This window comes from Hippopotamus amphibius, chromosome 9 (genome assembly GCF_030028045.1).
Source record: "Hippopotamus amphibius kiboko isolate mHipAmp2 chromosome 9, mHipAmp2.hap2, whole genome shotgun sequence".
Classification (NCBI taxonomy): domain Eukaryota; kingdom Metazoa; phylum Chordata; class Mammalia; order Artiodactyla; family Hippopotamidae; genus Hippopotamus; species Hippopotamus amphibius.
In genome coordinates, this window is record NC_080194.1 from 124659012 (window position 1) to 124686167 (window position 27156).

A 27156-nucleotide genomic window follows, 5' to 3' on the forward strand; every position below is an offset into this window, starting at 1 on the left:
CCAGGCAAGCCAGGAGAGGACACAGTTCATCTCTTTCTTCTGCAGGGAACTGCACCCACTGCAGAGGTCATACCAGGGAACATCTGGGTCCCACAGTCCACACTCCCTCAGAATTGTCCCATACTCTCTTGGGGAGGAAAGGAAATGCTACAACTAGAGAAATTGTGAGCTAGCTTGTATTGCCTTAGGCCCTTCTGCCCTCCCTGAAAGGGCTCCTCACTCATAGGGGTAAGGAGCTGCTGTCCCATCATGTAGCCATGGACTTGGGTGGTCCCACTGTACCTCAGAGGGCCAATGTCCACTGGAAATCACGGGGTAGACCCTCTGGTCTCCCTTTGCCTTCAGCCCAGCACGCTAGGGGACCATACTTAAATTCCCTGCTAGCACTCACAGATCTCCCCACCTCAGGAGAACTGGAAAGGGCCCCATGGAATAGTAAAATGAGAAGTGCAGACGGGGAGATACTTGTGAAACTTGTCTGCCTTTTGCAAAACATTTGTTTCTCCTTAAAGCTAAAGTTTTTGGCTTTAGACTGGAGAAGGAGGCAGTGGGGGGGAGGGGGGTATTCTGCCTGACAGCATGGGTGGGTGTGGCCTGTGAGTTCATCCCAGTTTTTAGCTGCAAGCCTGGGATGGATCCATTTGTGTTCTGTCACAGCTGAAGTCCTTGGATGGTAGTGAAATCATCTGTAGGTGAGGGTGGTCATAAATACTTGTTCTGCCTCCTTTTGTTGTAAAAAGCAAATGAAATTCTGCATGAGGAAGTGCTTTGTAAACTATCCAGGGCTATACGACTGGAAACTACTGATCACAATTCACAAAGGCACACTGTTTAAACAGAAGAGCTCTGGTTTTGCTGTTAAAAGATCTTCGTTTACCTACTCACCAGCCGTGTGACTTTGAACAAGTCTTTTCACTTTTCTGAGCTTATTGTGCTGTTATTTTTGTGGTGGGGGCAGGGGGTCCATTTGTAAAAATGGGAATAGCCTCTGCCCTACTTAACCCACTGGGTTGTGATTGTACCAAGATAGAAAACATGAGAAAGTTCTTAGTGAACTGGAAAAAGACTGTTCTTAGCACAGCTAAAGTTTTTTGATCTCTTCATAGCCGCCAACTGCCTGAAATTGGTCCCATGGATGTCTCAAGGGTGTTAAGTCCAAATAACAGTAACTCATTATTATCTTTTTCCCCAAAACTGCTCCTTTCCTGGGATTTTTAGCTTGGCATAACCACTGCTTGGAGAACATGAAAAAAGCATATTCATTGCCTCCAAACAACCATCAACTCAAGATGATTCAGGAAGTACAGACCAAGGACCACTACTGCGGAGATTTCCCAAACTTTGTAACATATTCTATGGTGACCAGCAGTGAGAGAAACCAGGCACAGCCTTAGGCTGCTCTTACCAGGGAGCCTTGCCAGAGGCTTCCATGTTCTCTCCAGGGCCTTTTCCCCCTCTATTAGCCACCCTTACCCACTCCATTCGCTTGGGGCTCTCTGCTTCACAAGAGAAAACATCGGCTCCCCAACAATCAGCCTTCCTGCTACCCCCTAAAAGAACACACACCCACTTTCAGTGTGGAGGATCTTCACTGTTAATCACTGTGGGGAAATAGGTGGCGGAGGAGGGGGTACTAAGATACCAAAAAATGAGGAAGTTATGAACCTGACAAAGTTTTCATATTGGTGAGCCTTCCTCTAAGTTCCTAACTCACTCCGAGGGGGTAAATGAAAATCCCTTTGGCTCTTGTTCTCAGCTTTTATTCCTGAAAGCTGTACTTCTCAACCAGCAGCCTCCCCCCTCCTCTTAGGTTTTGGGATCCTTGTGGGTAAAGTAATTGTCTGTGTTCTCCTTGGTGTCCCAGTGCTTAGCACAGAGCCTGGCACACACGACTAACACATACTGAGCACTTACTATGTGCCAAGTACAGTATGAAGGCTTTACCTGGATTATCTTGCTTTCTTCTCAGATGATCCTTTGAGGTAGTTACTATTATGCCCCAGTTTTAGAGAAAGGGAGCGGAGGGACTTCCCTGGCGGTCCGGTCCAATGGTTAAGACTCCGAGCTTCCACTGCAGGGGGCACGGGTTCAATACCTGGTCAAGGAACTAAGATACTGCATGCTGCGTGGCACAGCCAAAAAAAAAAGAGAGAGAGAAAAGAAACTGAGGCACAGAGAGGTAAAGTAAGTTGCCTAAGGATATACAGCTGGTAAATGGCAGAGCTGGGATTCAGTCCCAGGCAGTCTGACTCCAGAGCCCATACGCTTAAGCACCATGGAGACATTTAAATATGTGTTGAAATATTAAACAAACGCTTTTTTCCACTTCCCATCCCATGGACAGCCTTTTCCCTGTTTCTCTAGAACGTCCCTTGCTCACCTCAGTCCTCTATATTTCCTAGTACAAACTGTCAACTATCCCTGGCAGTTTACAACAGCCTCATAACTGTTCTTCATTGGACTAGTGGTTTTTAACCTTCTTTCAATCTCAGAGCCTGTGGAGAATTTGATTGATGAAAGCTACGGATATTTCCCCAGATTAACATCCACACACACAAAAATTTCATGTATAACTGGGGGGGGGGGGGGACGGGGGGGGGCAAGGAGCACAGACCATCTTAAATCCATCCATGAGCCCTCAGGTTCCCTTTCTATTGTTAGGGGTGGTGGCGGTGGGAGTGTGAAAGCAGAAACGCCTCTGCAGCACCTACCAGGCCAGGTTTATCTTTCCAGCCTCTTCTCCAGTGACACACCCCAAGTTTAGAGGGTATAGGGCAAGCACTTTCACATCTGCTTTTGAAGTTCCTGCTACTTAGAATACTCTTCCCCTCTACCCGCCCCGACGCACTTTTCACCAAAACCCAACTCGAATGTTATCTCTCAGATGCCTTCTCTGACACCCCAATGCCCCAACCTGTTTGAGAAACTCCCTCAATTGTGTGCCCGGTAGCACTGTTCATACCTACGATAGCACTGATCACGTTATCTTAGTTGCTAAGAAGCCTGTCTTTCTCGATTCAACGTGTGCTCCTCCAAAGCAGAAGGTATGTCATTCATCACTGTATCCTCAACATTCCTGAACGCGCGTGACACCGAGTAGGTGCCCACAACGTTTATTAAAATCGTTTTTGGGTAGCTTGGCTCACATTCCGCGATCGGCAAGTTCACTACAGGTTTGGAGAAGACAAATACCCTTAGGAAAGAGCTGAGCGATCAAAGTCCTTTTTGTGGAGAATCAATCAGAGGGAGTGTGAAAGCAGAAAGACTGAGCTTGACGCCTGGCTCTGGGAGCAGAGTAGGGACCGCAGCCGCTCCCGCAGACACCGAGGGAGTAAGACTCAGACAAGGAGACCTGTCTCACGGCCAAGAGGAAGGAAGCCGCGCGCTGCATGCTGGGATCTGCGCGACTGACGGCCGCATTGCACGCCGGGACCTGTAGTCCCGCCCCTTGCCGGGACACACAGACCAGTTACATGCGGCTGCACTCAACCACGTCCTAACACAGATAAGTTACAGTATTGATCGTCCATCACAGAATGACGAGGTTCTTCACGGCAAGTTATCTATTAGCACTTTTTAGAGCAATCACCACTTCGGCGTCGGCTATCAAGAAAGCGCATGGGGGGCGGCTGCGCATGCGCCACGCTTGTGTCCCACCCCCTCATTGCTCGCAGCGGGCCCCGCCCCCGGAAGCGCCGGCGCTGCGCGCGTGTGTCGTCCTCGTGAGGCAGCCTTGAGCCGGGTGGCGCAGGCGCAGTGTCCCCGGGCCAAGATGGCGGCGCGGTGCTCCACACGCTGGTTGCTGGTGGCTGTGGGGACCCCGCGGCTGCCGGCTGCAGCAGGGAGAGGGGCCCGGTCGCCCATGGGGGGCGTGGTGGGGGCGTCGCTGAGCCGCAGTCTGAGCGTCACCGCCTTCGCGCCTTCCCTGGGAGCTCGCGGTCCCGGGGCGCTGCTGACATTGAGACCTGGTGTCAGCCTCACAGGTGAGGGGGGGCTCCAAGGCCAGGAAAGGAGTGACTCGCTTCGCTCTGGCTACGGTGGTAGTGGGGTGGAGGGGTGTCTTCTGAACTACATGCGGAATCACTTGGGGGAGACGGGCCAGCAGGAGGCAGAGAGGCCCAAATGGCTACTCAGAGGCGGTGAACGAGGGAGAGCTGCGTGGAGCCTCCGGCGGCGGCGGGGATGAAACGCCCCGCAGTCGTGAACCTTCACCTCTCTGTCAACATTTCTGGAGGCCTCTTTCCAGCCTGCCGCTGCTCCCCTGCCCAGTTCCTTTCCCATCCTTCTACTACCTGGCCTGTAGCGGAAGGGAAGAGGTAACTGCCGTTCGCTGAGCACCTGCTCATGGGCTAGCTGGGCACTTTGTGCCTCATCTCACTTGATGGTAGCAACAACCCTACAAGGTGGGGATCATCATCCCCACTTTAAAGAATGGGAAACTGAGGTTTTAGCAGAGGAGTTGACCCGCCCAAGGTCACAAAGTTAGATAAGGAGAGTTGTCTCAAACCCAGAGCCATTCTTCCATAGCCTATGCTCTTTCCACCACATGGTGTAAATCGAAGGACACACTTGCTGTTTTTTGGAAGTCTTTATGTTGGTTATTGCAATAAAAATTCAAGCTGGTATACACTGAGCACTTACTGTGTACCAGGCATGGATCACTTCCGTGTGATAAACATGTTGTTATTCTATTTTATAGACAAGAAATTGAGACCTAGATGTTAACTTGTAGAATGTCACAAAGCTAGAAAGTAGTTGAGCCTTGATTCAAAACCTGCTGCTTTCTTAATTCCTGGAGATGGTGTTGAGTTAGTATATATTAAGCCTTTTAAGTGCTTAGCCATGATGGTTTCTTATGCTGTGTGTTGGGTGACTTCCCTTATAGTGAGAAGTGGAAGGAAGGAGGAAATAGTGAATAACCAACTATGTGCCTGAATCACGCTAGATGTTTGTGTTCCCTAGATTTGTGCAAATGATATTTAAACTATCTCTGCACTTATGGAGATGATTAATTAGAGGGTCTAGACAAGGTAATTTACACAAGAGAATTTCCTATTGACATCCAGTTTTGCAACGCTTATGTAAAAGCCAATCGTTAAAGTATCAGTAATTGTAATTACCTTGTACAGTGAACGCTACTCCAGTAGTGTGTATGTGACCTGGGTGGATTATTTAATCCTTTTGTTCCTCTCATTCCTTAATCGGAAATGTTTTATTTACAGGTGTTTGTTGAGGACTTGTCATATGCGGGGTACTGGAGATACAGCAGAGAACAAAGTGATTGGATGTGGTTTTGGTCAAGTGATCCCATTTTTTTATTCTGTTACTGCCACCTGTGTTTCCCCACAGAGGGACGGAGCAGTAGTCTGCCCAGGTTTCCTCAGGATTATTTGGATCGATGTCATGCTGTATTTCTCAGTATGAGCAAAAGTGATCATTTTTAGGTTTTGCCAACGTTTTCTCATGTCAGGGTTGTTGTGAATAGAATTTGACTGCATCTTTGTGCTCAAATATTAATTCCTTAGATACCTGCTAAGCTAAATTTGTTCATATCACATTTGTACAGGTTTGGGGAACATTTTTTGATAATTCTGTATGTGTGTGTCAGACAGACAGACAAGCACTAAGTACTGAGCTTGCCATGGGGTTATTACTGAGGAACTGCAGTCAGCTGTCCTTTTCCCCAGGTGAGCCCAGTGCCCACAATGGGCATGTTTTATATCACATGTTGAACATATATGAGAGGTGGCATCCTTCAGGGTTCAGTGTTACCACATCTGAGGTCATCATCTCAGCTCCCAAACACTGGTGTGTGATCTCATCTCAAATCCAGTAGTATGGTTAGATGCTGTAAAAACAACACTTTAAAACTGACTTTTTCTCCCAGAGTGGGAGGTTGGCCATTCTTGGAATGACTTGGAGGCTACTCCTGTTCTAGGTTGTTCTGAAATGGGCAAGACATTGGTCATATCTTGGGGGAAATGTATCTATTAAATGAACTCTTTCTAATCATTGCTAATCATTGATGCCTTTGGATTAATGTCAAGTCGTCAAACTTGTGCCAGTTTAAATGTGACTTGTCTTTATATGCAGTTTGGCACATTACTGTCTCCCATTCTAACCCAAGCCTAAATTCTCTCTCCTCATGGTGTTGAAGCTGTAGCTTCTAGAGCCTTTGCCACTGCCATCCTCTGCCTTCTGGATTGGAATGGTTAGGGGGAAGAGGCAGGATAGGTCAAGGTAATCTCTCACTCCTGGAGTGAAGCAGGGGTTGAGTACAGGAGCACTAAATAAACCAGCTCTGCTGTTTTTCTCAAATCTGACCAGAGAAAGACGATAGTGGTCTCTTAACTGCTGCTGCTCCCACACTGTCTGCTTTTTGTATTCCAGGAAATCTAGGATGCAGCAACAGAAAACAAGTACGGGGGTTACTGAAAATAGGAATTTGCTTCCTGCTTCTGATTTTTATCGTTCTGATCATTTCTACTCATTCGTCTGTCTGATTAGCCTTTATCTTGCCTGCTTTCTGGATATGCTCAACACCCCGGTTGTCTTTTGTGCATACATAAATTTTAAGTAGTCTCCCAATCCTGGTTGTTGTCATCTTAGAGCTCTTTTTCGTGCAAATCTGATCATTTCTCTGTTTAACACTTGCAGTGGCTCCCTGTTGCCCTCAGGATAAAATCCAGAATCTAGCATACTCAAAGGCCCTTCTGTTTATTCCCAGGCCCTATTAATTATCATTCTTATCAACATCTCTAACCACCCCTCTACGCCCCCCCCCCCCCCCACGAGTCTCCAGTTATATCAGTACCTGCAGTTGCACAAGGACTTTCTCCCTCCAAACCAAAGGTGGTCATATGATGTAGCTGCTGAATGGAGCACTTTTGAAAGCGAAAGAGGATTCTATTGCAAACAATGCCAGGACTAGAAGCATTCATCTAGAGAGATTCCAGCCCTCCTTAGCCGAGCTAATGCCTGCAGCTTAACACCACGTGCCTTAGAAGACCTTCCCCGAAATTCTAAGATTACGTTGTACTGGTTCTCAACTGGGGTTGATTTTACCCTCCAGAGGACATATGGCAATGTCTGGAGTGTTAGTTACCAGTTTGGGGTTGCCGGGTGCTACTGGTAACTAGTTGGCCAGGGATGCTGCCAACACATCCTACAATAAATACATATTAGGTTATAAATAAATACATAGAAAGAGAAAAACTAATATCATATATTAACACATATATGCAGACTATAGAAAAATGGTACAAATCAACCGGTTTTGCAAGGCAGAAATAGAGACACAGATGTAGAGAACAAACATATGGACACCAAGTGGGGAAAGCGGGGAGAGTTGGGAGGGAATGAATTGGGAGATTGGGATACCAAATTGCACACTCTAAATATATGCAGTTTATTGTCTGTTAACTATCTCAATAAAAGTTCTTATAAATAAATAAATGAATGAATGAATGAATAAATACATAGGGCTGCCCTAACAAAGTACCACAGACTGAGTGGCTTACAAAAAATAGAAAATTATTTTTTTAGAGTTCTGGAGGCTATGAAAAGTCCAATATCAGGATTGTCTTTAAAGACCCCCACCTCCAGATACAGTCACATTCTGAGGTGCTGGGGTTAGAACCTCAACATGTGAATTTGGGAGGGAGGACCCAAAACAGCCCCTCCCATCTCCCCCTCCTGTGAGGAACCCCATCCTGTTGTCTACAGTGTGGAAGATGAGAGACCTTGGCTAGGTGTCGCTCTGTGCTAATTTCGCTTCACACACTGCCTCCCACACTCCCCTGCTGGGCAGTAAGCTCCTTGAGGGCACTGGCTTTGACTCTTTTTTCAACCTATATCCTCAATGCCTAGTATACTGTTCAGATCGTGATTGAATGCAAGCTCCCAGAGGGCAGTACCTTTGCATGCTTTGCTGCTGTGTCCCCAGCGAGGAGCGCAGTGCCTGGCAGACATGTTTGCTGAATCCAGAGTGGTGAATCCAGAAGCTTCTTGGCAGGGGAACCTTCAACCTAAAAACCTGGAGCTGCCTTGTGATCCTCATTCTCTTTCTTAGCCCTGCTCTCCCTTCTGTCTTAACTTGGCTCCTTCTGCTCCCGGCCCCGCCCTCCCCATCTTCAGTTTTCACAGGATGGGTTGGGGGTTAGGAGGCAAGTTGTAGAGCAGATCTCCCCTCTTTGCTTGGTGACAGGCCAGTTGGCTGTCTGCTTCATGTAGAGGGCAGTTGAGTAAATGTGTCTGTCAGCCTTTCCTCCCAGCTGCTGGTGCAAGAAGCTTGAAAGGAGGGCAGGGTGTGGAGGCAGGCCTGCCATGTCCTTTGATCCCTTTTGGGTTGTCTACTCGGGTAAACAGAGGTTCTGGCACAGGGCCGTTTAACCTTGTGTGTCTATATATATGTATTGTTTTGGAGGGAGGGGTTAGCGCTTTTATTGGATGCTCTCGAAGAGATCTGTGACTCTAAAGACCAAGAACCGTTTCTTTAGCACAGTGGTTCTCAGATTGAGTGTGCGGCAGAATCATCACCTGGAGCGCTTATTAGACACAGCTTACTGCATTCCACCTCCAGAGTTTTGAATTCAGGTTTGGGTGGGGCCTGAGAATTTACATTTCCAGCAAGCTGACGATGCTGCTGATTCAGGGACCACACTCTGAAAACCACCCCATGAGCAGGTATCCAAGGTTGCATGGTGGAGGGAAAGAACCTGGGTAGTTGTTAAGCTTGAAGTAAGACAAGGCCTGTGTGAACACCTGTGTGGCAGGTGCTCAGCCAGCCGTGTAACAGGTGGGCTAAGTCCCTTTTCAACCATCCTCAGGTGCAGCCGCCATCTGGGGGTGGTTCCTTTAGAGGTATAATGAGGCTACAGCCCTAGTGTAATCTAGCAGAATCAGCACCACCCAGCACTTGTTTTTTGTAGTCTCCATATGCAGTGGCTTTAGCTGTGTTTGAAGTGCAGTGAGTTTGGTCCCCAGTGGGCTTGGAGGAGTACAGGCCCTAAAGCTGTGACCTCTTTGCTCTTTCACAGGTATAGTCTAACTGGTTGTTTACTCACAATTTCCTTTTGTTGAGTACATTCCCAGAGTGATTTTCTTTCCTTTTTTCTTTTTTAGGAGTAAGAAGTTACCCTTTTGTTTGTACTGCCTCCTTCCACACAAGCGCCCCTTTGGCCAAAGAGGATTATTACCAGATATTAGGAGTGCCCCGAAGTGCCAGCCAGAAGGAGATCAAGAAAGCCTATTACCAGGTCTGTATGGAAGCCAGATTTTACGGACTGTAGAAGGGACACTCTGGATGTAGCGTAATCTTGACAGGTGCAGTGTGTTTGCCCGTACGTATTGGTCGTGTGCCGCTGACAGTGCGGATGAGATGATAAAGACAGGCTTTGCTGGACTCTGTTCCTCAAGTACATGAGGCCACGCTGGTTAATGCTTCAGAAAAAAGGAGAGTCAGAACCAGAGATTGTTATTTTTTAATTTTTTTTTAAGTTTTTTAAAAAATTAATTTTATTTTTTGGCTGTGTTGGGTCTTCATTGCTGCACGTGGGCTTTCCCTAGTTGCGGCAAGTGGGGGCTACTCTTTGTTGCAGTGCACGGGCTTCTCACTGCGGTGGCTTCTGTTGTTGCAGAGCACGAGCTCTAGGCGCGGGCTTAGGTCCTCCAAGGCATATGGGATCTTCCCAGCCCAGGGATCGAACCCGTGTCCCCTGCATTGGCAGGCAGATTCTTAACCACTGCACCACCAGGAAAGTCCAGAATCAGAGATTTTTAAAAAAATAGTTTTCCAGGGTTGTTTTTGTACTTGAATCTATTCTGTATCTTCTGAATCAGTAGGTGTGCTGGTCTGTTTTAGGTACTCATTCTTTGCATTCAGATAAAAGTTTATGGATTTAGAATTGTTTCTTTTTTTAACTCAGAAAGTGTGAAATTCCTATCATCATATCCCAGAATGCATTGGGCTGATTGGTAAAGTGGCATGTGAGTTATCTACACCTGTGGTTTCCAGACTTTTGCTCTAACCAACACAATAAAAATTAAAATAAAGTCCAAGGGCGCTGATGTAGGAGTGCTAGCTTTTGTATTTTGCATAATATAGATGTTAAAAATAATCAAGTACAATCTATTAATGTCATTTGATGAAAGAAAAAGCGCCTTAACACCATAAACATAGAAAAGCCATAATATCAGAATAAAGGAGATTAAAATTTAATAAAAATTAATTAAATACAATTTAAATTTCAAAAATTTCCAGGAGTTCTCTGGTGGTCTAGTGGTTAGGATTCGGCACTTTCGCAGCCATGGCCTGGGGTCAATTCCTGGTTGGGGAATTGAGATCTCACAAGCTGCGCTGTGCAGCCAAAAAGAAAAAAAAAAATTACTTTTATGAAAAATTTGCTGTGAGTCTTGATTCTTTTTCTTTTTTTCTTTTTTGAATTTTCTTGTGGGCAAACAAAAACTTTGTCTAAGCCTAATATTTATGAACCAAATACTGATCAAGACCAGACCTAACAGCTTATAACTTGGATAGCTCCTCTCTCCTCTTACTTTTTTTTTTTTAAGGGTACAGTTCACTGGTTTTTAGTATATTCACAGAGTTCTATAACCATCAGTACAATCAATTTTAGAACATTTTCAACACTTCAGAAAGAAACCCCATACCATAAGCCCTTGTTCCCCATTCTCCTCTCTCCTCAGCCCTTGAAATTGCTAACTTACTTTCTGTCTTTATAGATTTGCCTATTCTGGACACTTCATAGAAATGAAGTCATGTGATATGTGGACTTTTGTGACTTGTTTCGTTTACTTTATTGTTAATTTTTTTGGTCATGCCATGTGGCCTGTGGGATTTTAGTTCCCCAGTTAGGGATCGAACCCATGCCCCTTGCATTGGAAGCGCAGAGTGTTAACCACTGGACCACCAGGGAAGTCCCATGGCTTCTTTTACTTTAGAATAATGTTTTCCAGGTTCACCCATGTTGTAACATGTAGCAGTACTTCATTCCTTTTAGTGGTCAAATATTCCACTGTATGGGTATACTACGTTTTATCTGTTCATCCCTTGATGGATATTTGGATTGTTTCCACCTTTTTGTTATTATGAGTAGTGCTGCTATGAACATTCATGTGTAAGTTTTGTATAGACCTGTGCTTTCATTTCTCTGGGGTATATGCATATACCTAGGAGTGGACTTGCTGAGTCAATTCATAGTAATTCCAATTGCTATGTTTAACATTTTGAGGAACTGCCAGGCTATTTTTTTTTTCCTTTTATTGAAATATAGTTGATTTACAGTGTTGTTAGTTTCAGGTGTACAACAAAGTGATTCAGTTATACATAAATATATATATTCTTTTTCAGATTCTTTTCCCTTATAGGTTATTACAAAATAATGAGTATAGTTCCCTGTAGGGGAACAGTAGATTCCTTGTTGGTTATTTATTTTATATGTAGTACAGTATATGTGTTAATCCCAAACTCCTGATTTATCCCTTGCCCTCCCCTTTCCCCTTTGGTAACCATAAATTTGTTTCCTATGGCTGTGGGTCTGTTTCTGTTTTGTAAGTTCATTTGCATCTTTTTATTTTTTAGAGTCCACATGTAAGTAATATCATATATTTGTCTTTCTCTGTCTGACTTACTTCGCCTGGTATGATAATGTCTAGGCCCATCCATGTTGCTGCAAATGGCATTATTTCGTTCTTTTTTTATGACTAATATTGCATTGTATATGCCATATTTTCTTTATCTTTTCATCTGTTATTGGACATTTAGGTTGCTTCCATGTCCTGGCTATTGTAAATAGTGCTGCAGTAGACACTGGTGTGCGTCTATCTCTTTGAATTATAGTTTTCTCTGGATATATTCCCAGGAGTGGGATCCCTGGATCATATGGTAACTGTATTTTTAGTTTAAGGAACCTCCATACTGTTCTCCATAGTGGCTGTACCAATTTACATTCCCACCAACTGTGTAGGAGGGTTCCTTTTTCTCCACACCTTCTCTAGCATTTATTTTTTGTAGACTTTTTGATGATGGTTATTCTGACCAGTGTGATGTGATACTTTACTGTAGTTTTGATTTTCATTTCTCTAATTATTAGTGATGTTGAGCCTCTTTTTGTGTGCCTGTTGGCCATCTGTATGTCTTCTTTGGATAGATGTTTATTTGGATCTTCTTCCCATTTTTGATTGGGTTGTTTTTTTGTTTGTTTGTTTTTTATAAATTAATTAGTTAGTTTACTTTTGGCTGCATTGGGTCTTCATTGCTGCGCGTGGGCTTTCTCTACTTGTGGCGAGTGGGGGCTATTCTTCATTGCTGTGGCTTCTCTTGTTGCCGAGCATGGGCTCTAGGCACTTGGGCTTCAGTAGTTGTGGCATGACACGCGGTCTTAGTAGTTGTGGTGCACTGGCTTAGTTGCTCTGTGGCATGTGGTATCTTCCTGGACCAGGGCTCGAACTCATGTACCCTGCATTGACAAGCAGATTCTTAACCACTGCGCCACCAGGGAAGTCCATTGGGTTGTTTTTTTGATATTGAGCTGTATGAGCTGTTTGTATATTTTGGAAATGAATACCTTGTCAGTTTGCAAATGTTTTCTCCCATTCTGTAGGTTGTCCTTTCTTTCTGTTTAGTTTCCTTTGCTGTGCAAAAGCTTTTAAGTTTAATTAGGTCCCATTTGTATATTTTTGGTTTTATTTCCATTATTCTAGGAGACCGTTCTAAAATGATATTAATGCGATTTATGTCAGAGTGTTCTGCCTGTGTTTTCCTCTAGGAGTTTTATAGTGTCTCGTCTTATATTTAGGACTTTAATCCATTTTGAGTTTAATTTTTTATGTGGTGTTAGAGAATGGTCTAATTTCATTCTTTTACATGGAGCTGTCCAGTTTTACCAGCACCACTTACTGAAGAGTCTGTATTTTCTCCATTGTATATTCTTGCCTCTTTTGTTGTAGATTAATTGACCATAGGTATGTGGGTTTATTTCTGGTGCCAGACTATTTCAAACTGACTGCACTGTTTTAGATTTTCACCAGTAGTGTGTGAGGGTTCCGATTTCTCCACATCCTCGCCAACAGTTGTTATCTGTCTTTTTGATTCAAGCTACCCCAGTGGGTGTGAAGTGGTATCTCACTGTGTTTTTTGTTTGTTTGTTTTTTAAATTTATTTATTTTTGGCTGCGTTGGGTCTTCGTTGCTGTGCGCAGGCTTTATCTAGTTCTGGTGAGCGAGGGCTACTCTTCGTTACTGTGTGCGGGCTTCTCATTGTGGTGGCATCTCTTGTTGCGGAGAATGGGCTCTAGGTGTGCGGGCTTCAGTAATTGCAGCACTCGGGCTCAGTAGTTGTGGCTCGTGGGCTCTAGAGCGCAGCCTGAGTTCTTGTGGTGCATGGGCTTAGTTGCTCCTTGACATGTGGAATCTTCTCGTCCCAGGAATCAAACCCGTGTCCCCTGCATTGGCAGGTGGATTCTTAACCACCGCGCCATCAGGGAAGTCCCTCACTGTGGTTTTGATTTGCTTTTCTCTGGCGGCTAATGAAGTTGAGCACCTTTTCATGTGATTATTGGCCATTTGCTATATGTGTATTTAGATCCTTTGCTCATTTTTAAATTGAGTTATCTTTTTATTACTGGGTTGTTAGGGAATGACGAAAGACTTGGGGACAGGAAGCAGAGATCCTGGCTTAGGATAGTGAATAACGTGTCTCTTTTTTTGAGCTGGAAGGTAAGGTACCTGATACGAGGGCGGAAGAAGATTGGAGAGATGAAGCCTGGGGCCAGCTTAAGGGAGCATGTGAAGCCCTTAGCAAGTACTAGAGATTTACTTTAAGAGAGAGTAGAGAACCATCCAGAATTTTAGATGTGAAAGTGAAAAGATGAGGTAAAGCTGCATAGTTTAAAACCAGAAATTTAAAGAGTGGTCTTTGTGGAGCAGTTAGTGGGGGTCAGACCTTGTTAAAAGTTTTTCATGTGTTATATCATTTAATCCTCGTGGCAAAAAACTTGTCAAGGTTATGACATGCAGCCGAGGCCACTCAGTCCGTAAATGGCATACATGAGACTAAATTACAGGTCTTTCTGACTGCAAAAGGCCTATGTTTTCCTTGTGCTGATCTCATGAGCACATCAGCATATCTTGCCTTGGCCTGGAACCAGCCTTGTGGCCCACTGTGATCTACTGCCCTGCCTTGAAAGCCCCCTTGGGGCTAAGCATGCAGCCTCTGACGTTGTTCTATGTGCTGGTGTCAGGACCAGCATCTCCAGGAGCAGAGTGAGCAGCCAGCTGTCAGCAGTGGCAGAGCCAGACATCTTCCGAGTCACTTTTAGCTTTAGGATTCTGTGCTCTCCTTGCCCTCCATCAGGGTGACGAGACTTAGGTTAGGACACCTACAGTGATGTCACATGGCACTGCTCAGCGTGGCCAGGGGGAAACCTTCGTTTTAGAGCTGCTCAGCTTGCCTGTGTGCTCTGGACCGCCAAGTGAGATCTTGTTTTGTCTTTTAACATTTAAGTCTGTGTTTTGAGTAGGTAATATATTCCCCTTGTTCAGAATTCAAAAAGTACAAAGGAGTGTACAATGAGAAGTCTTCTTAAAATATACAAGCAGCTCATGCAGCTTAATACCAGAAAAGCAAACAACCCAATACACAAATGGGCGAAAGACCTAAAGAGACATTTCTCCAAAGCAGACATGCATATGGCTAACAAACACATGAAAAGATGCTAACATCACTAATCATTAGAGAAATGCAAGTCAAAGCCACAATGAGGTATCACCTCACACCCGTCAGAATGGCCATCATCAAAAAATCTAGAAACAATAAATGTTGGAGAGGGTGTGGAGAAAAGGGAACCCTCCTGCACTGTTGGTGGGAATGTAAGCTGGGACAGCCACTATGGAAAACAGTTTGGAGGTTCCTTAAAAAACTAAAAATGGAACTACCATATGACCCAATAATCCCACTGCTGGGCATATACCCAGAGAAAACCATAATCCCAAAAGAAACACGTACCATAATGTTCATTGCAGCACTGTTTACAATAGCCAGGGCATGGAAGCAACCTAAATGCCCATTAACAGATGAATGGATAAAGAAGATGTGGCACATGTATACAATGGAATATTACCCAGCCATAAGCAGGAATGAAATCGAGTTATCTGTATTGAGGTGGATGGACCTAGAGACTGTCATACAGAGCGAAGTAAGCCAGAAAGAGAAAAACAAATACCATATGCTAACTCATATATATGGAATCTAAAAAAATAGTACTGATGAACCCAGTGACAGGGCAAGAATAAAGATGCAGGTGTAGAGAACAGACTTGAGGACACGGGGTTGGGGGGGCTGGCGCGAAGGGGAAGGTGGGGTGAAGTGAGGGAGTAACACTGACATGTATACACTACCAAATGTAAAATAGATAGCTAGTGGGAAGTTGCTGTATAACATAGGGAGATCAGCTCGATGATGGGTGATGACTTAGAGGGCCAGGACAGGGAGGGTGGGAGGCAGTCTTGGGAGGGAGGGGATATGGGGATATGTGTATAAATACAGTTGATTTACTTTGGTGTACCTCAAACACTGGCACAAGAGTGTAAAGCAATTATATTCCAATAAAGAGCTTAAAAAAAAAAGTTTTCCTCCTTTCTGTTCATCCACATCCCTCCTGGAGCAGTCAGTGTTTTCAGCTTATTGTATGTTCTTCCAAAACTAATTTATGCAACAGATGCATCTACTGATGTATCCAGTTATTTTCCTCTCTTTTTACATAGATGATAGTCTACCAGATATATTTTTTTGCATCTTTCACAAAGGGGCCCACGTTCTACAGAATTAGTTGTTATTTTTGTTAGAGATTTATTGTGGTTGAAAAATGTGTACACACCTCAGATTCGAAGAGATGGTTTTATTTATTTATTTATTTATTTATTTCCCTTTCCCCAAATTCAGTTTGTCATTTTGTAATAAACTTTTGAAGTCTTAAACCTTGTTTTAATAACTGCTATTGGTTGTAAAGGCTCAGACAAGTGCTACAAAGGAAGTGAGTTGTAACTGGTATCTGGAGTTCAGTTTTAGTAAGCATCTTGTGTCCATAGTAATTTACCATTTCCTCCCTTAGCTTGCCAAGAAATATCACCCAGACACGAATAAGGATGATCCCAAAGCCAAGGAGAAGTTCTCCCAGCTGGCAGAGGCCTATGAGGTAATGTGGCCCACTAGCATGTACAGTCACTATCGTTCAGCTGTGTGTGTGCATCAGGGTGCATTGTCCAGGGGGACCTGATGTGTCAGAAGGTCCAGTGGGAAGGCTCTGTCCCTCACCAGATCACCCTGTTGAAGGGAAAAAAAAAAAATCCCAAATCCAAAATTCTCACATTAGATCTAACTTGGAATCTCAACAAAATACAAGATCCAATAATCTGTGTTAATAGCACTCCCTCCCCAGGTTACTCGGACTTGTAGCTGGGGCTGGGACCTCCTTGGTTAAATAGTTTTGTGGCTATTTGATGAACTCCCACCTTCTGCTTAGGGCATCACTGTCTGGTGGGGATGGTGGGTGTTGTAAAAGTAGAAGACCACCACTGCCCTAGAGGAATGTAGAATGTAATCAGGGGGACGAAGCAGACGTGAAACAGCCACTGAACAATTGCAGAGTTCAGTGAAAGCAGACCTCCTTCCTGGACTTCGGCCATGCTGAAGGGGTTTGGGATATGTAGGGTATCATAGGTGTGCTCTGTGTGTTTGTCTGTGTGTGTGCACACCCCTGCCCCAGCCATTTGAGAATAAGTTGCAGATGTGGTATCTCTCTGTTCCTAAGTACTTCTGTGTGTATTCTCTAAGAATAATAAAATTCTTTTCCATAACCTCAGTACAGTTGTCAAGATCAGGAAATTTAATGTTGATATGATACCACTGTCTGTACTTGGTGTCCATGTCCCTGGGCTTTGTGAGACTTGAGAGTGCCTAACTGCTGTGCCTTTCGCGGTAGGTCCTGAGTGATGAAGTGAAGAGGAAGCAGTATGACACCTATGGCTCTGCTGGCTTCGATCCTGGGGCCAGTAGCTCTGGGCAGAGCTACTGGAAAGGAGGTCCCACTGTTGACCCAGAGGAGCTCTTCAGGAAGATCTTTGGGGAGTTCTCATCCTCCTCTTTTGGAGATTTCCAGAGTGTGTTCAATCAGCCTCAGGAGGTAAGCATCTCATTTTGAAGAACCATTCAAATTTTAGCTGCCAAACATGATGCAAACAAATTTTACAAACTTGTTTCTCAAAGAAAAAGGTAAAGCGGCTTAAATGGGATGACTTGGAGGCAGCCATCTTGGTAGGAAATGGTTCCAATATTTGAAAAATCATATAATAATGCGTACATCCAGTTTGACTGTGTTCTTACAGTTGCTTAATCAGGCAACACCTAAGGCTCTCGGAGTTCATAGTTAGAGTCTGAGTATTTTATTTAGAGCCTGCCTCATTGTTCTGGGAGAGCTCAATCTGTAGGGAGGTACTGCCAGTGCTGCCTCTTCCATATTTATGTCTTCTTTCGGACATTATCAGAGTTGAAGAGAGAGGGGAGATGTTTTATGATCTAAGTTATTATTGTGGATCATTTGAGCTGTTAGTAAGGACCATGTACAGATATTATCTGTGAACATTTTCAGTTTGTTGAAAAGCACTTAAAACAAATACTATCTCTTAAAAATTCTGAGGCAGAATCAGTTGAGTCCCACCTAATCTTACTTGACAGAGTACAAGTAAGTTAAAAAGTAACTGGAGAAGGAACTTCCTAGGTGGCACAGTGGTTAAGAATACGCCTGCCAATGCAGAGGACACGAGTTCAGTCCCTGCCCCAGAAAGATACCACATGCCGTGGAGCAATTAAGCCTGTGCACCACAACTATTGAGCCTGTGCTCTAGAACCCGTGTGCCACAACTCTTGTGCCGCAACTACTGAAGCCCATATGCCTAGAGCCTGTGCTCCGCAACAAGACAAGCCACCACAATGAGGAGCCCATACACCACAATGAAGAGAAGCCCCCACTCTTAGCAACTAGGGAAAGCCTGTGTGCAGCAATGAAGACCCAACACAGCCAATAAATAAATAAATAGATCCCATTCATAATAGTTTTTTAAAAAAGTAACTGGAGAACAGATGAGTTGGTGGAGCATAGGATTTTTAGGGCAGTGAAAATACTTTGCATGATACTGTGATGAGGATACATGTTATTATACATTTGTTCAGACCCATAGAATATCCAGCACCAGGAGTGAACCCTAATGTAAATTGTGGGCTTTGGATGATTATGATGTGCTAATGTAGGTTCATCCTTGATAAAAAATGTATCATTCTGGTGAGTGATGTTGATAACAGGCTGCTGTGTTGGGGGGGGGCACTGGGTATCTGGGAAATCTCTGTACTTCACTCTCAATTTTGTAAACCTAAAGTTACTTTAAAAAATAAAGTCTTTAAGCACAGACATATATATACTACCAACTGTAAAATAGATAGCCAGTGGGAAGTTGTTATATAACAAAGGGAGTTCAACTCAAGGATGGAAGATGCCTTAGAGGACTGGGATGGGGAGGGTGGGGGGGACTCGAGGGAGGGTGGGGGGGGAGTCGAGGGAGGATGGGGGGGGAGTCGAAGGAGGGAGGGAATACGGGAATATGTGTATAAAAACAGATGATTGAACTTGGTGTACCCCCAAAAAAATAATAATAAAAAAAAATAAAAAATAAAGTCTTTAAAAGGAAAAGTAACTGTAAGTTGCTGACCAGCGCTGTCCATTACTGTAAGAAAGGTAACAGGCAGTCTCTTGATTTCTTTAGTACATCATGGAGTTGACGTTCAATCAAGCTGCCAAAGGCGTCAACAAGGAGTTCACTGTGAACATCACTGATACCTGTGAACGGTGTGACGGCAAAGGGAATGAGCCCGGCACCAAGGTGCAGCACTGCCACTACTGCGGCGGCTCCGGCATGGTGAGCTGGAGGCAGAGCCCCTGGCCTCCCTGGGGCTCCCGCCTCTTGCCCCCTCCCCACTCCTCCCTATGGCTCCTCTTTTCTATGCTCCAGTGGACCTAGGGCTGTGAGAGTTCATAACTAAGTGGGATTATTTTATCTAGAATCTTCTGCATTTTCCCAAGAGTGCTCTGTCCTGGTCAACAGTACAGAAGGAGCAAGGAAACTCTGCTGTCTTCTCTAAAAATACATTGTGGGGTATTTTGGTAATTTGATACTGGGGTGGGGGGGGCTTAAATTTTGCTTTAAGTGTAATCATTTTTTCTTTTTCTTTATTGGTAAGTTCTAGATATAATTCTAATTTATAGAATAGTATCAATACATAAAGAACTACTTCCTTATTCCTTTTACCCCGTGTCACCAATTGGTTACATTTTGTCCTGTTTGCTTTGTCATTTGTAGTGTATGTTTTCTAAAAGCAAGGTCATTCTTGTATGTAACCACAGTAAGTTGTCAAAATCAGGAAATTTAATGTCAATATGATACTGTTATCTGTAGTTATTCAGATTTTTTCAATTGTTCTTATATAATGTTCTTTTTTCCCCCAAGCCTAGGATCCAGTCTAGAATCTTGCATAATATTTGGTTGTCATATCTTTTGTCTCCTTTAATCGGGAGCGATTTCTCAGTCTTTGTTTTATGACCTTGACATTTTTTAGGATTACGGACCAGCTGCTTTGTAGGATGTCTCTCGTTTGGGTCATCTGATATTTTCTCATGATAAGATTCAGATTATGCATTTTTGGCAGAAACACCAAAGAGATGTAGTGCTCTTTTCATAGATCATGTCAGGAGTCATGAGGTGTCAGTGTGTCCCATTAATGATGTTACATGTGATCACAATCACATGTAAAGGTAGTGTTAGTAAAGGTGGTGTTCGCCAGGTGACTTCATTATAAAGTTATTATTTTTTCCTTTGAAATTAACAGGAAGTTGTGAGGTACCTTGACACTATATAAATATCCTGTTCCTCATCAAACTTATACCCAGTAGTTACAGCATCCATTGATCAGTCTTGCCTAAGTCAGTTATTACTGTGACTGTTGCTAAATGGTGATTTTCTGATTCCAACATCCCTGCTATGTTTATTAGTTGGCATTCCACTGAAAGGAAGAGCTTTCTCTTCTTCTCCACTTACTTATTCATTCTTTCATTCATATTCATTTATTCATTCTTTCATTCATATCAGTATGAACTCGCTGAGCTACCATCTGTATTACTTACTTTGATGCTCAAACTGTCCCTGACTTGGCTGGTGGAAGTCTCTCCCTGCTGGCTCCTGTATTCTTTTGATGTGTCCACATCGTTCTTTCAGCACTTCCTTACTCTCTATCACAGCAGGATGTTCTAGACAACTTGTACTTTCCTTGCCACACCCTAGAACCAGCCATTTTTCCAAGGAGTCCTGGTTCCTTTTACTGTCTAGTGGGATTTGGAAACCAAGATCTGTGCTCTAGATGTACTCATTATGCCTGGAGTGTCGCTGCTTCCAAGTCTTCTCAGCAGACTGAGCCAGGAAAAAAGTGTGTGTTTGTGTGTATGAGCACACGTGCATGTGCACATACTAGATATGTATTCCATACCTATCTGTCTTCCCATATTTTTCCTATTACAGATATACACACACACATGTACATACCAATCAATCCACCTATCATCCGTCTGACAAACCAGTGAGTTCAGCCTGATAGTTCCACTTCCAGCCCAAACCCACAAGGTTTATCTAGTCTTCTGCCTGTCCATATTTGAAACTAAATAATAAAGAGAAATTTTCCCATATCTTTGAATATTCTTTTTGATGGCTAAATAATAGTCCACTGATGGGTGTGCCGAGTTACCTGTAGATACTCCTACAGCTTAGTCTGAGAAAGTGAAGTTGTGCTTGCATTCCTCTAGAGGGCGCTCTTGGAGAGGACGAGGATTCCTGTGGCTACAGTTTTGTGAGCCAAGTTGCTGCTTCTTGTTACAGATACTTTTTATTGATCCCAATTCCCTCTCACTTATAAGGTCCTTTCTCCAAGGCCCTGAATTGCTATGACTCTCTTTTTTCACATTTCTTAGGTGAACATTGAGATAAGACAATAAAGCTGAAGTATATTTCTCTCAAAATGTAATCTTCGAGATTGGGAAAAAAATTTGCCACACATATGCTAAAGGATTAGTATTCCTGATATGTAAAGGGCTGCTTCAGAATAATGAGAAAAAGACTAACAGCTCATTAGAAAAACAGGTCAAGGTGAGAAGAGGAAATGCAGGTGACTGGCAAATGTTTCTTGCTGGCGATCAGGGAAGTGCAGATGGAGCCAAGGAGATGCCTGAGGCTCACCCTACAGGTGACACACATTCCAGAGATGGGTTCAGGCCCTGCTGACAGGCCTGTGGGATGTGGCACTCGTGTGCACTGATGGTGGACATGAAAACCACCCTGGCCTTGGGGAGTGGTAGTTGCCGTGGCTGTTTAGCTGCTTGTGTGCATCTCTGTGGGGATGTAGCGTACAGATCACACCTGGAAAATAGCACATGCCCAGGATGTCCCTTGAAGCTTGTGTGTAATAGGAAAGGACCAGACAGCCTTGGTGACCACCAGCAGCAAGTTATCTGAAAAATACACTGATGAGGATTGCTCTCCGAGATCATTAAATTGTTAAAAACAGAATAGTGGGACTTCCTTAGTGGTCCAGTGGTTAAGACTGTGCTTCCACTGCAGGGGGTGCAGGTTCAATCCCTGGTCAGGGAAACTAAGATATCCCACATGCTGTGTGGTGCAGCGAAAAAAAAAAAAAGCAAAAGCTGCAGCACCGTGTGGTGTACGGTATGCTACCTGGGCTTATTGAAAACTTGCAATGCACATATGGGTGGCTTGAAATGTGTGTATCTGTAGAAGTAGGATACACAAGAATATCACTACAGCTGTACCTCTAAGGAAGGTACCTGGAATGGTTAGAGGTCAGAGGTGAGGGAGACCCTTAACTTTTCACCATACCTCCATTTTTACTTTAGAATTTTGTATCATGCGCACATAGGACCTTTTCAAATAAATATAGCACATAAAATTTTAAATTTAATAATTATTTGTCCCAGCAAGTCTGCCTTTGGGAATGTCTTACAAAAAACAAAAACAAAAAAACACCACATCAGAACAGAAGGATCTGTGTGCAGAGATTATTTTTCTTCAGCACTGAAACAAAAATTAAATATTAAAATGGAAATTAGAATGTATATATATTGGTCTGGAAGAGTGTTCATGATGTATCATGAAGATGAAAGGGAAAGCAAGTTGCAGAGTGATAGTATGATGTACTTTCGTAAAATTTTTACTTAACTTTTATGGAGAGAAAGTGAGTGAGTGAGTTGTATGTCTGTATCCTTTGATATGCTATAACATGTATTTGATAATTTACCCCCCGCCCCACCCCACCCCGCCAAAAAAAAATTCAAGGATGTTAGGTTAAATAAAAGGGAGGATGGGGAAGAAGACATACCCAGGGGAGGAGCATGAGCAGCACCAGTGCCTGCAGAGGAGCTGCTGGCCTCCTTGCTCCCAGGGTACCTGTGATGGGGGAGTGGGGACAGTGGGGGGCCCTGGGGGACAGAGAAGCCAGTGCTGCTTCTCCCTTCGAGTGGGCAGTGGCACCTCTGGGTGGGGGTTGCATCCGGTTGTCACTTTCCTCTTTCTCCCTTTGTTTTCCCAGCTCTCCCTTTTGTATTGGTAATTGGGGGGGGGCGGGGTACTCTTTTTAAAGCATTTTTGCTCATCTCCCAGGGGGGTTGGGAACTTCCATAGAGAGGCAGCATCTCAGTTTTCAGTCTCATATAATCAAGTTTGTGGTTTGGGATTCAGAAGACTGTGTGCTCTAGGTCAGATTCACAGTTTGAGCTCCTGCACCTGTGTCTCTAGGCGGTATGCTTTAGTGCGTGCGCATGCAACATGTGAGTCTTTGGTGAAACGTTTTTCTCTCTTGAACATTGTGGTCCTAGGGCTTCGGCTGTCAGAGTTCGCCAGTGTCTAAGAGTCTTGTTTTTCTTTTCCTTTTTTGCCAGGAAACCATAAATACAGGCCCTTTTGTGATGCGTTCCACATGTCGGAGGTGCGGTGGCCGGGGCTCCATCATCACATCTCCCTGTGTGGTGTGCAGAGGAGCAGGACAAGCCAAGCAGAAGAAGAAGGTGGTGATCCCCGTGCCTGCTGGTGGGTCTGGGGCTCCTCCATGCACAGGGGCTGGGAGCGGGGGCCATCTGTCCTTGTTTCTAGAGCTCAAACTGGGGGAGGAACTAGGGTCTCCTTGCATTTTCCTCTGCACCAGTTATCCTTAAAATCTGCACACGTGTCACGTGGGGAGACAGAACCTGATGTGCCTGCTCTGCTACTGCGTGAAGGAGCTCCTCCACCTCCTTCGGCTTCTGTCCCAAGGCCAGCTTTGTCCCTACTGCCAGCCCAGCCAGCAACATCCCACCCCTCCTCCTGCCCCTGGGGCCAGCCCGTGGCTGCTCCCCACAACCGGCTCCTCTTCCCAGGGTGGTCTTTCCAATGGGCTGTCTGATCATGTCTCTCACCCTGTTGAAGACTTTGCAGTGACTCTCAGGGGCAGAGAAATGGCCTCTTCTTCCAGCCCCTGCTGGTCTCAGCCTCCCCTCTTCTTAGTCTCCCCCTTGTTGCCTGCCCTGCAGCTTCCTCACTTTCATGTAGCCCCTGCTTCCCAAAACAGAGCCTTTGCATATGCCGTTCCCAGTGTCTGAAACTCACTGTCCACCTTCTTTTCGGTAGGTTAACTCTGTTCTGGAGCTCCCAGCTCAAGTGTCATTTCCCCAGGGAAGCCTTCTGGAACCCTCCCTGTTCCTTAGATGTTGCTTTGTCTGGAGTTGTGATCTTTTCCTTCTAAGAACATGTCTCTGTTTGTAGTGGTACATTTGTTAGTGTTGTTATTTGGTAATAGCTGTCTACCCTACTAGACTCTAAACTCTCTGAGATAGTAGGTGGGACCTGGCAGTAAATTGAGATGAATGGAAGGGGCTTTTGTTTTGTTATCAATTATTGTATGTTGCACCTTTGAAAAGTTATGCTTTTTATATAAGTTATACTTGTTGCTCTATTGGGTAATTGTGTTCCTTGTTAATAAACAGGAATGAGTAAGTTGGTGGGTTGTAAATGGATCTAGCATAGAGAATGCCTTGGGAGGTCCCAAAATAATTGTTCTCTTTTGAACTTTTGTCTTTACCTGCAGGAGTCGAGGATGGCCAGACTGTGAGGATGCCTGTAGGAAAAAGGGAAATTTTCATCACATTTAGGGTAGGTGCTCTGTTTGCACATCTTCTGTCAGTCCCTTGCTCTCCTGGAGGGGTATGACCCAGGCTTCTCATGGCATAGGTAGGAGCTTCACAGGGTGTGTCTGCCCATCCGAGTTTCCAAGAGGAGCAGTGGCCACTTTGGTGGGATGATTAAACATGTGTTACCTCAAGCTTTTGTGCTAAATGTGGAGAGAACAAAGTTTCCTCAAGATGTTACAAGTTGGATTCATAAAAATACAGAAAGCATCTATCAGAGTGTTCATAGGGACAGTAAATGCCAAAGCTGCAGTTTTATGTACGATGTGCAGGGCAAACCTGGTTTTCTGAGGTGAGGGGAACATGAGAGGAGGTGGCGCCTTCTGCTGGAGGTGCAGCAGGTGGAGGCAGGATGTGTGACAGCCTGCTGTCCTTGGAGAGAATGGCAAATGGTCTGTGCTGTGGGCACAGGGCACCTCAGAGCAGGAGGCTTGAGCTACATGTGTCAGCATGAGATGTCCTGGGACTTCTCCATTACAAACAGGGAGAGAGTGGGTAGCAGGACAAGGGAAAGGGGTCATCTGTGTAAAGTTTTAAACGACATGAGGTGGTGTTGTGTATTGTTTAGGGACATGTAGACATGTAGGAAAAGTAAACCAGACACTTGTAGGAGTGATACCTACTAAATTGGCATGGTGGTTACTCTGGAGGGGTGAGCAGGAAGTGGGGAGAAGTCACCTGTGTCCTAATGGTCTGTTACCTAAGCTGGGTTGTGGGTATACCATGTGTTATTTACTTTGCTGGTTTACATATATGTGAAATATTTCATAGTTTGAAACAAAGACAAAAATAATGTAAAGGGTGAATCTTCTAGACTGAGAAATCAAAGACAAATGTAGCGGTCTGGAAGCCAATCTATAAGGAAGGCTTGGTAGAGAATTCAGATTGTTCCCAGCTAATAATAGAGAAGAAAAAAGAAAGAAGAAATCACTGGAAGGCAAAGAATGTCTTTGAGACACAAAAAATCGTGCTTATAAAATCAGAATAATTCCAGTGCTGCCAGTCAGACTTGAATGTAGTTTGTACCAAATGACTCTGGAAAGTAAACTGTTTTTGCCTTTGTAGATTGTATTAGTCTGTGTTACTTTATACTTTTCAGAAAAAAATTTTATTTTTAATGTTCAAAAGCCGATTTTACTTTATTTCCCTCAACAATTGAACAGCTTGATCTGAGACGACACTCTTGAGTTGCAGTGAAGGAAGAACCTGCCCTGTAACTCCCAGAGCTTGGGGGGTGGCCGCTTTGGTGAAAGTACATTCTCTCCCCCGACGCTGTGCTCTGAGCTGCTGAGACAGGCTGTTGTCTGCTCTCCAGAAGGACTTCTCCGAGCATAACCCCCTCTTGTGCTTGGCCCTAGGTGCAGAAGAGCCCTGTGTTCCGGAGGGACGGCGCAGACATCCACTCCGACCTCTTCATTTCCATAGCTCAGGCCATCCTTGGGGGCACCGCCAGAGCGCAGGGCCTATATGAGAGCATCAACGTGACGGTAAGAGGGCGAACCTGGCCTCGCCATCCTTGTACTTCCTTGCTCTCTTCTGAAATAGGAAATGGCTGAGAAGTGGCAGGAACCTGGAAACAGCCAGCCCGTTGGAGATTTGAGTAGACAGGGTCGGAGGGTGGGCAGGTGGAGTGTCAGCTGTGCCTTGGGTGTGACTCGGCAGGGAAGGCAGCTCCCAGGCCACGTCCACTCCTGCCAGGCCGGGGAGCGGCCTCAGCAGTGCCCCGGGTTGTCTCTGCCTCCTCCCAGGTCTCGCTGCCCATGCTCCCTCACTCCTGCTCTGTGCTCGCTGCCCCAGGCTCCCTGCCCCCAAGCCCATCACAGGCTCTGCTCAGAGTGGACCCAGCTTAGCCAGTTTCTGTGTGGTGTTTGGTGGGCTTGGTCTACAAACCCGAATGGAGTTTTCTTTGGGAATAAGATTGTCTTCATATCGTGAAATTTTTCATTTGGGCAACTGGAAGCCAAGGAAAACCAGAGATTTCTTTCTTTTTAGATCCCCCCTGGGACTCAGTCAGATCAGAAGATTCGGATGAGCGGGAAAGGCATCCCCCGGATTAACAGCTATGGCTATGGAGATCACTACATTCACGTCAAGATCAGAGTTCCAAAGTAAGCACTGCTCAGCCGTGGCGAGGTCTGCCTATTCTCTGCAGATTTCAGCACTGGGCAGGAGCCGCTTGAGGGCTTCCTACTTGCTGAGCTGGTGCTGAGCAGCTTGGTGGTTCAGTGCTGAGCCCCAACGCCCGGCCTGTGTGGCTCTGCTGCGGTAAGCGCTGAGGCTTAGGCAGGTTACTTCTCCAAATTAAGCGTGTCCTGCTTGGGCGCTTCTTGTGAAAGTGGACGTAATACAGAAGCTCGGCCTCGTTGAGTTGCTGGAAGGTTAAAGGAATAACGCATAGGGCTGTTGCTTCTGCTGTTGATTTTGTTATTATTGCTCTCAGGACGCCTGCCATCTGGTGGGAGAGATGATCTATAACCAGATGGTGGCGGGTGACATCTGTGGCATCTGGGAGAAAAGTCTGAGTGGGGAGCTGTGGGCACCCGGAGCAGGACGTGGCTGACTCCTCTTGGGAGCACTGGGTTTCCAGCACTCTCTTTAATTAGATAATTTTCTTTTTGTTCCCCTCTGTAAACTGTTTAGCTTAGCCATAGTGGCAGTTGTTTAGAACAATTTAGGGTAGTTCAGGAGGTTTACTGTACAGAAGCTTTGAGGGTGTGGGCTCTTGGGTTCAGGGTGTGACTGGGTTTTGGGTCACATGCTGCGTGGGGACTGGCCGCATTCGCATCCTTTAAAGAGCTGCCCAGAGGAAGCA

The 27156-nt window shown here is 44.8% G+C and overlaps 1 protein-coding gene and 1 long non-coding RNA gene across 3 annotated transcripts in view; one reads left to right on the plus strand and one right to left on the minus strand.

Moving 5' to 3' along the window:
* Nucleotides 1-597: 597 nt before the first annotated feature.
* Nucleotides 598-3323, minus strand: LOC130860050 (uncharacterized). The gene is made up of 3 exons (XR_009055363.1): nt 2963-3323; nt 1945-2122; nt 598-724 (listed from the first exon to the last, which is right to left on the minus strand). It is a non-coding gene; the product is annotated as an uncharacterized LOC130860050 (long non-coding RNA).
* Nucleotides 3324-3767: 444 nt separating this feature from the next.
* Nucleotides 3768-27156, plus strand: part of DNAJA3 (DnaJ heat shock protein family (Hsp40) member A3) — a 30880-nt gene continuing 7491 nt past the window's right edge. For both annotated transcript variants that reach the window (XM_057695021.1, XM_057695022.1), the window contains exons 1-9: nt 3768-3983; nt 9124-9257; nt 16128-16211; nt 16998-17198; nt 18832-18984; nt 23064-23211; nt 24245-24309; nt 25703-25831; nt 26337-26452. In XM_057695021.1, the coding sequence (XP_057551004.1) occupies nt 3773-3983; nt 9124-9257; nt 16128-16211; nt 16998-17198; nt 18832-18984; nt 23064-23211; nt 24245-24309; nt 25703-25831; nt 26337-26452 (1241 nt within the window). In that variant the 5' untranslated portion in view covers nt 3768-3772. The remainder of the gene's footprint in view (nt 3984-9123; nt 9258-16127; nt 16212-16997; nt 17199-18831; nt 18985-23063; nt 23212-24244; nt 24310-25702; nt 25832-26336; nt 26453-27156) is intronic.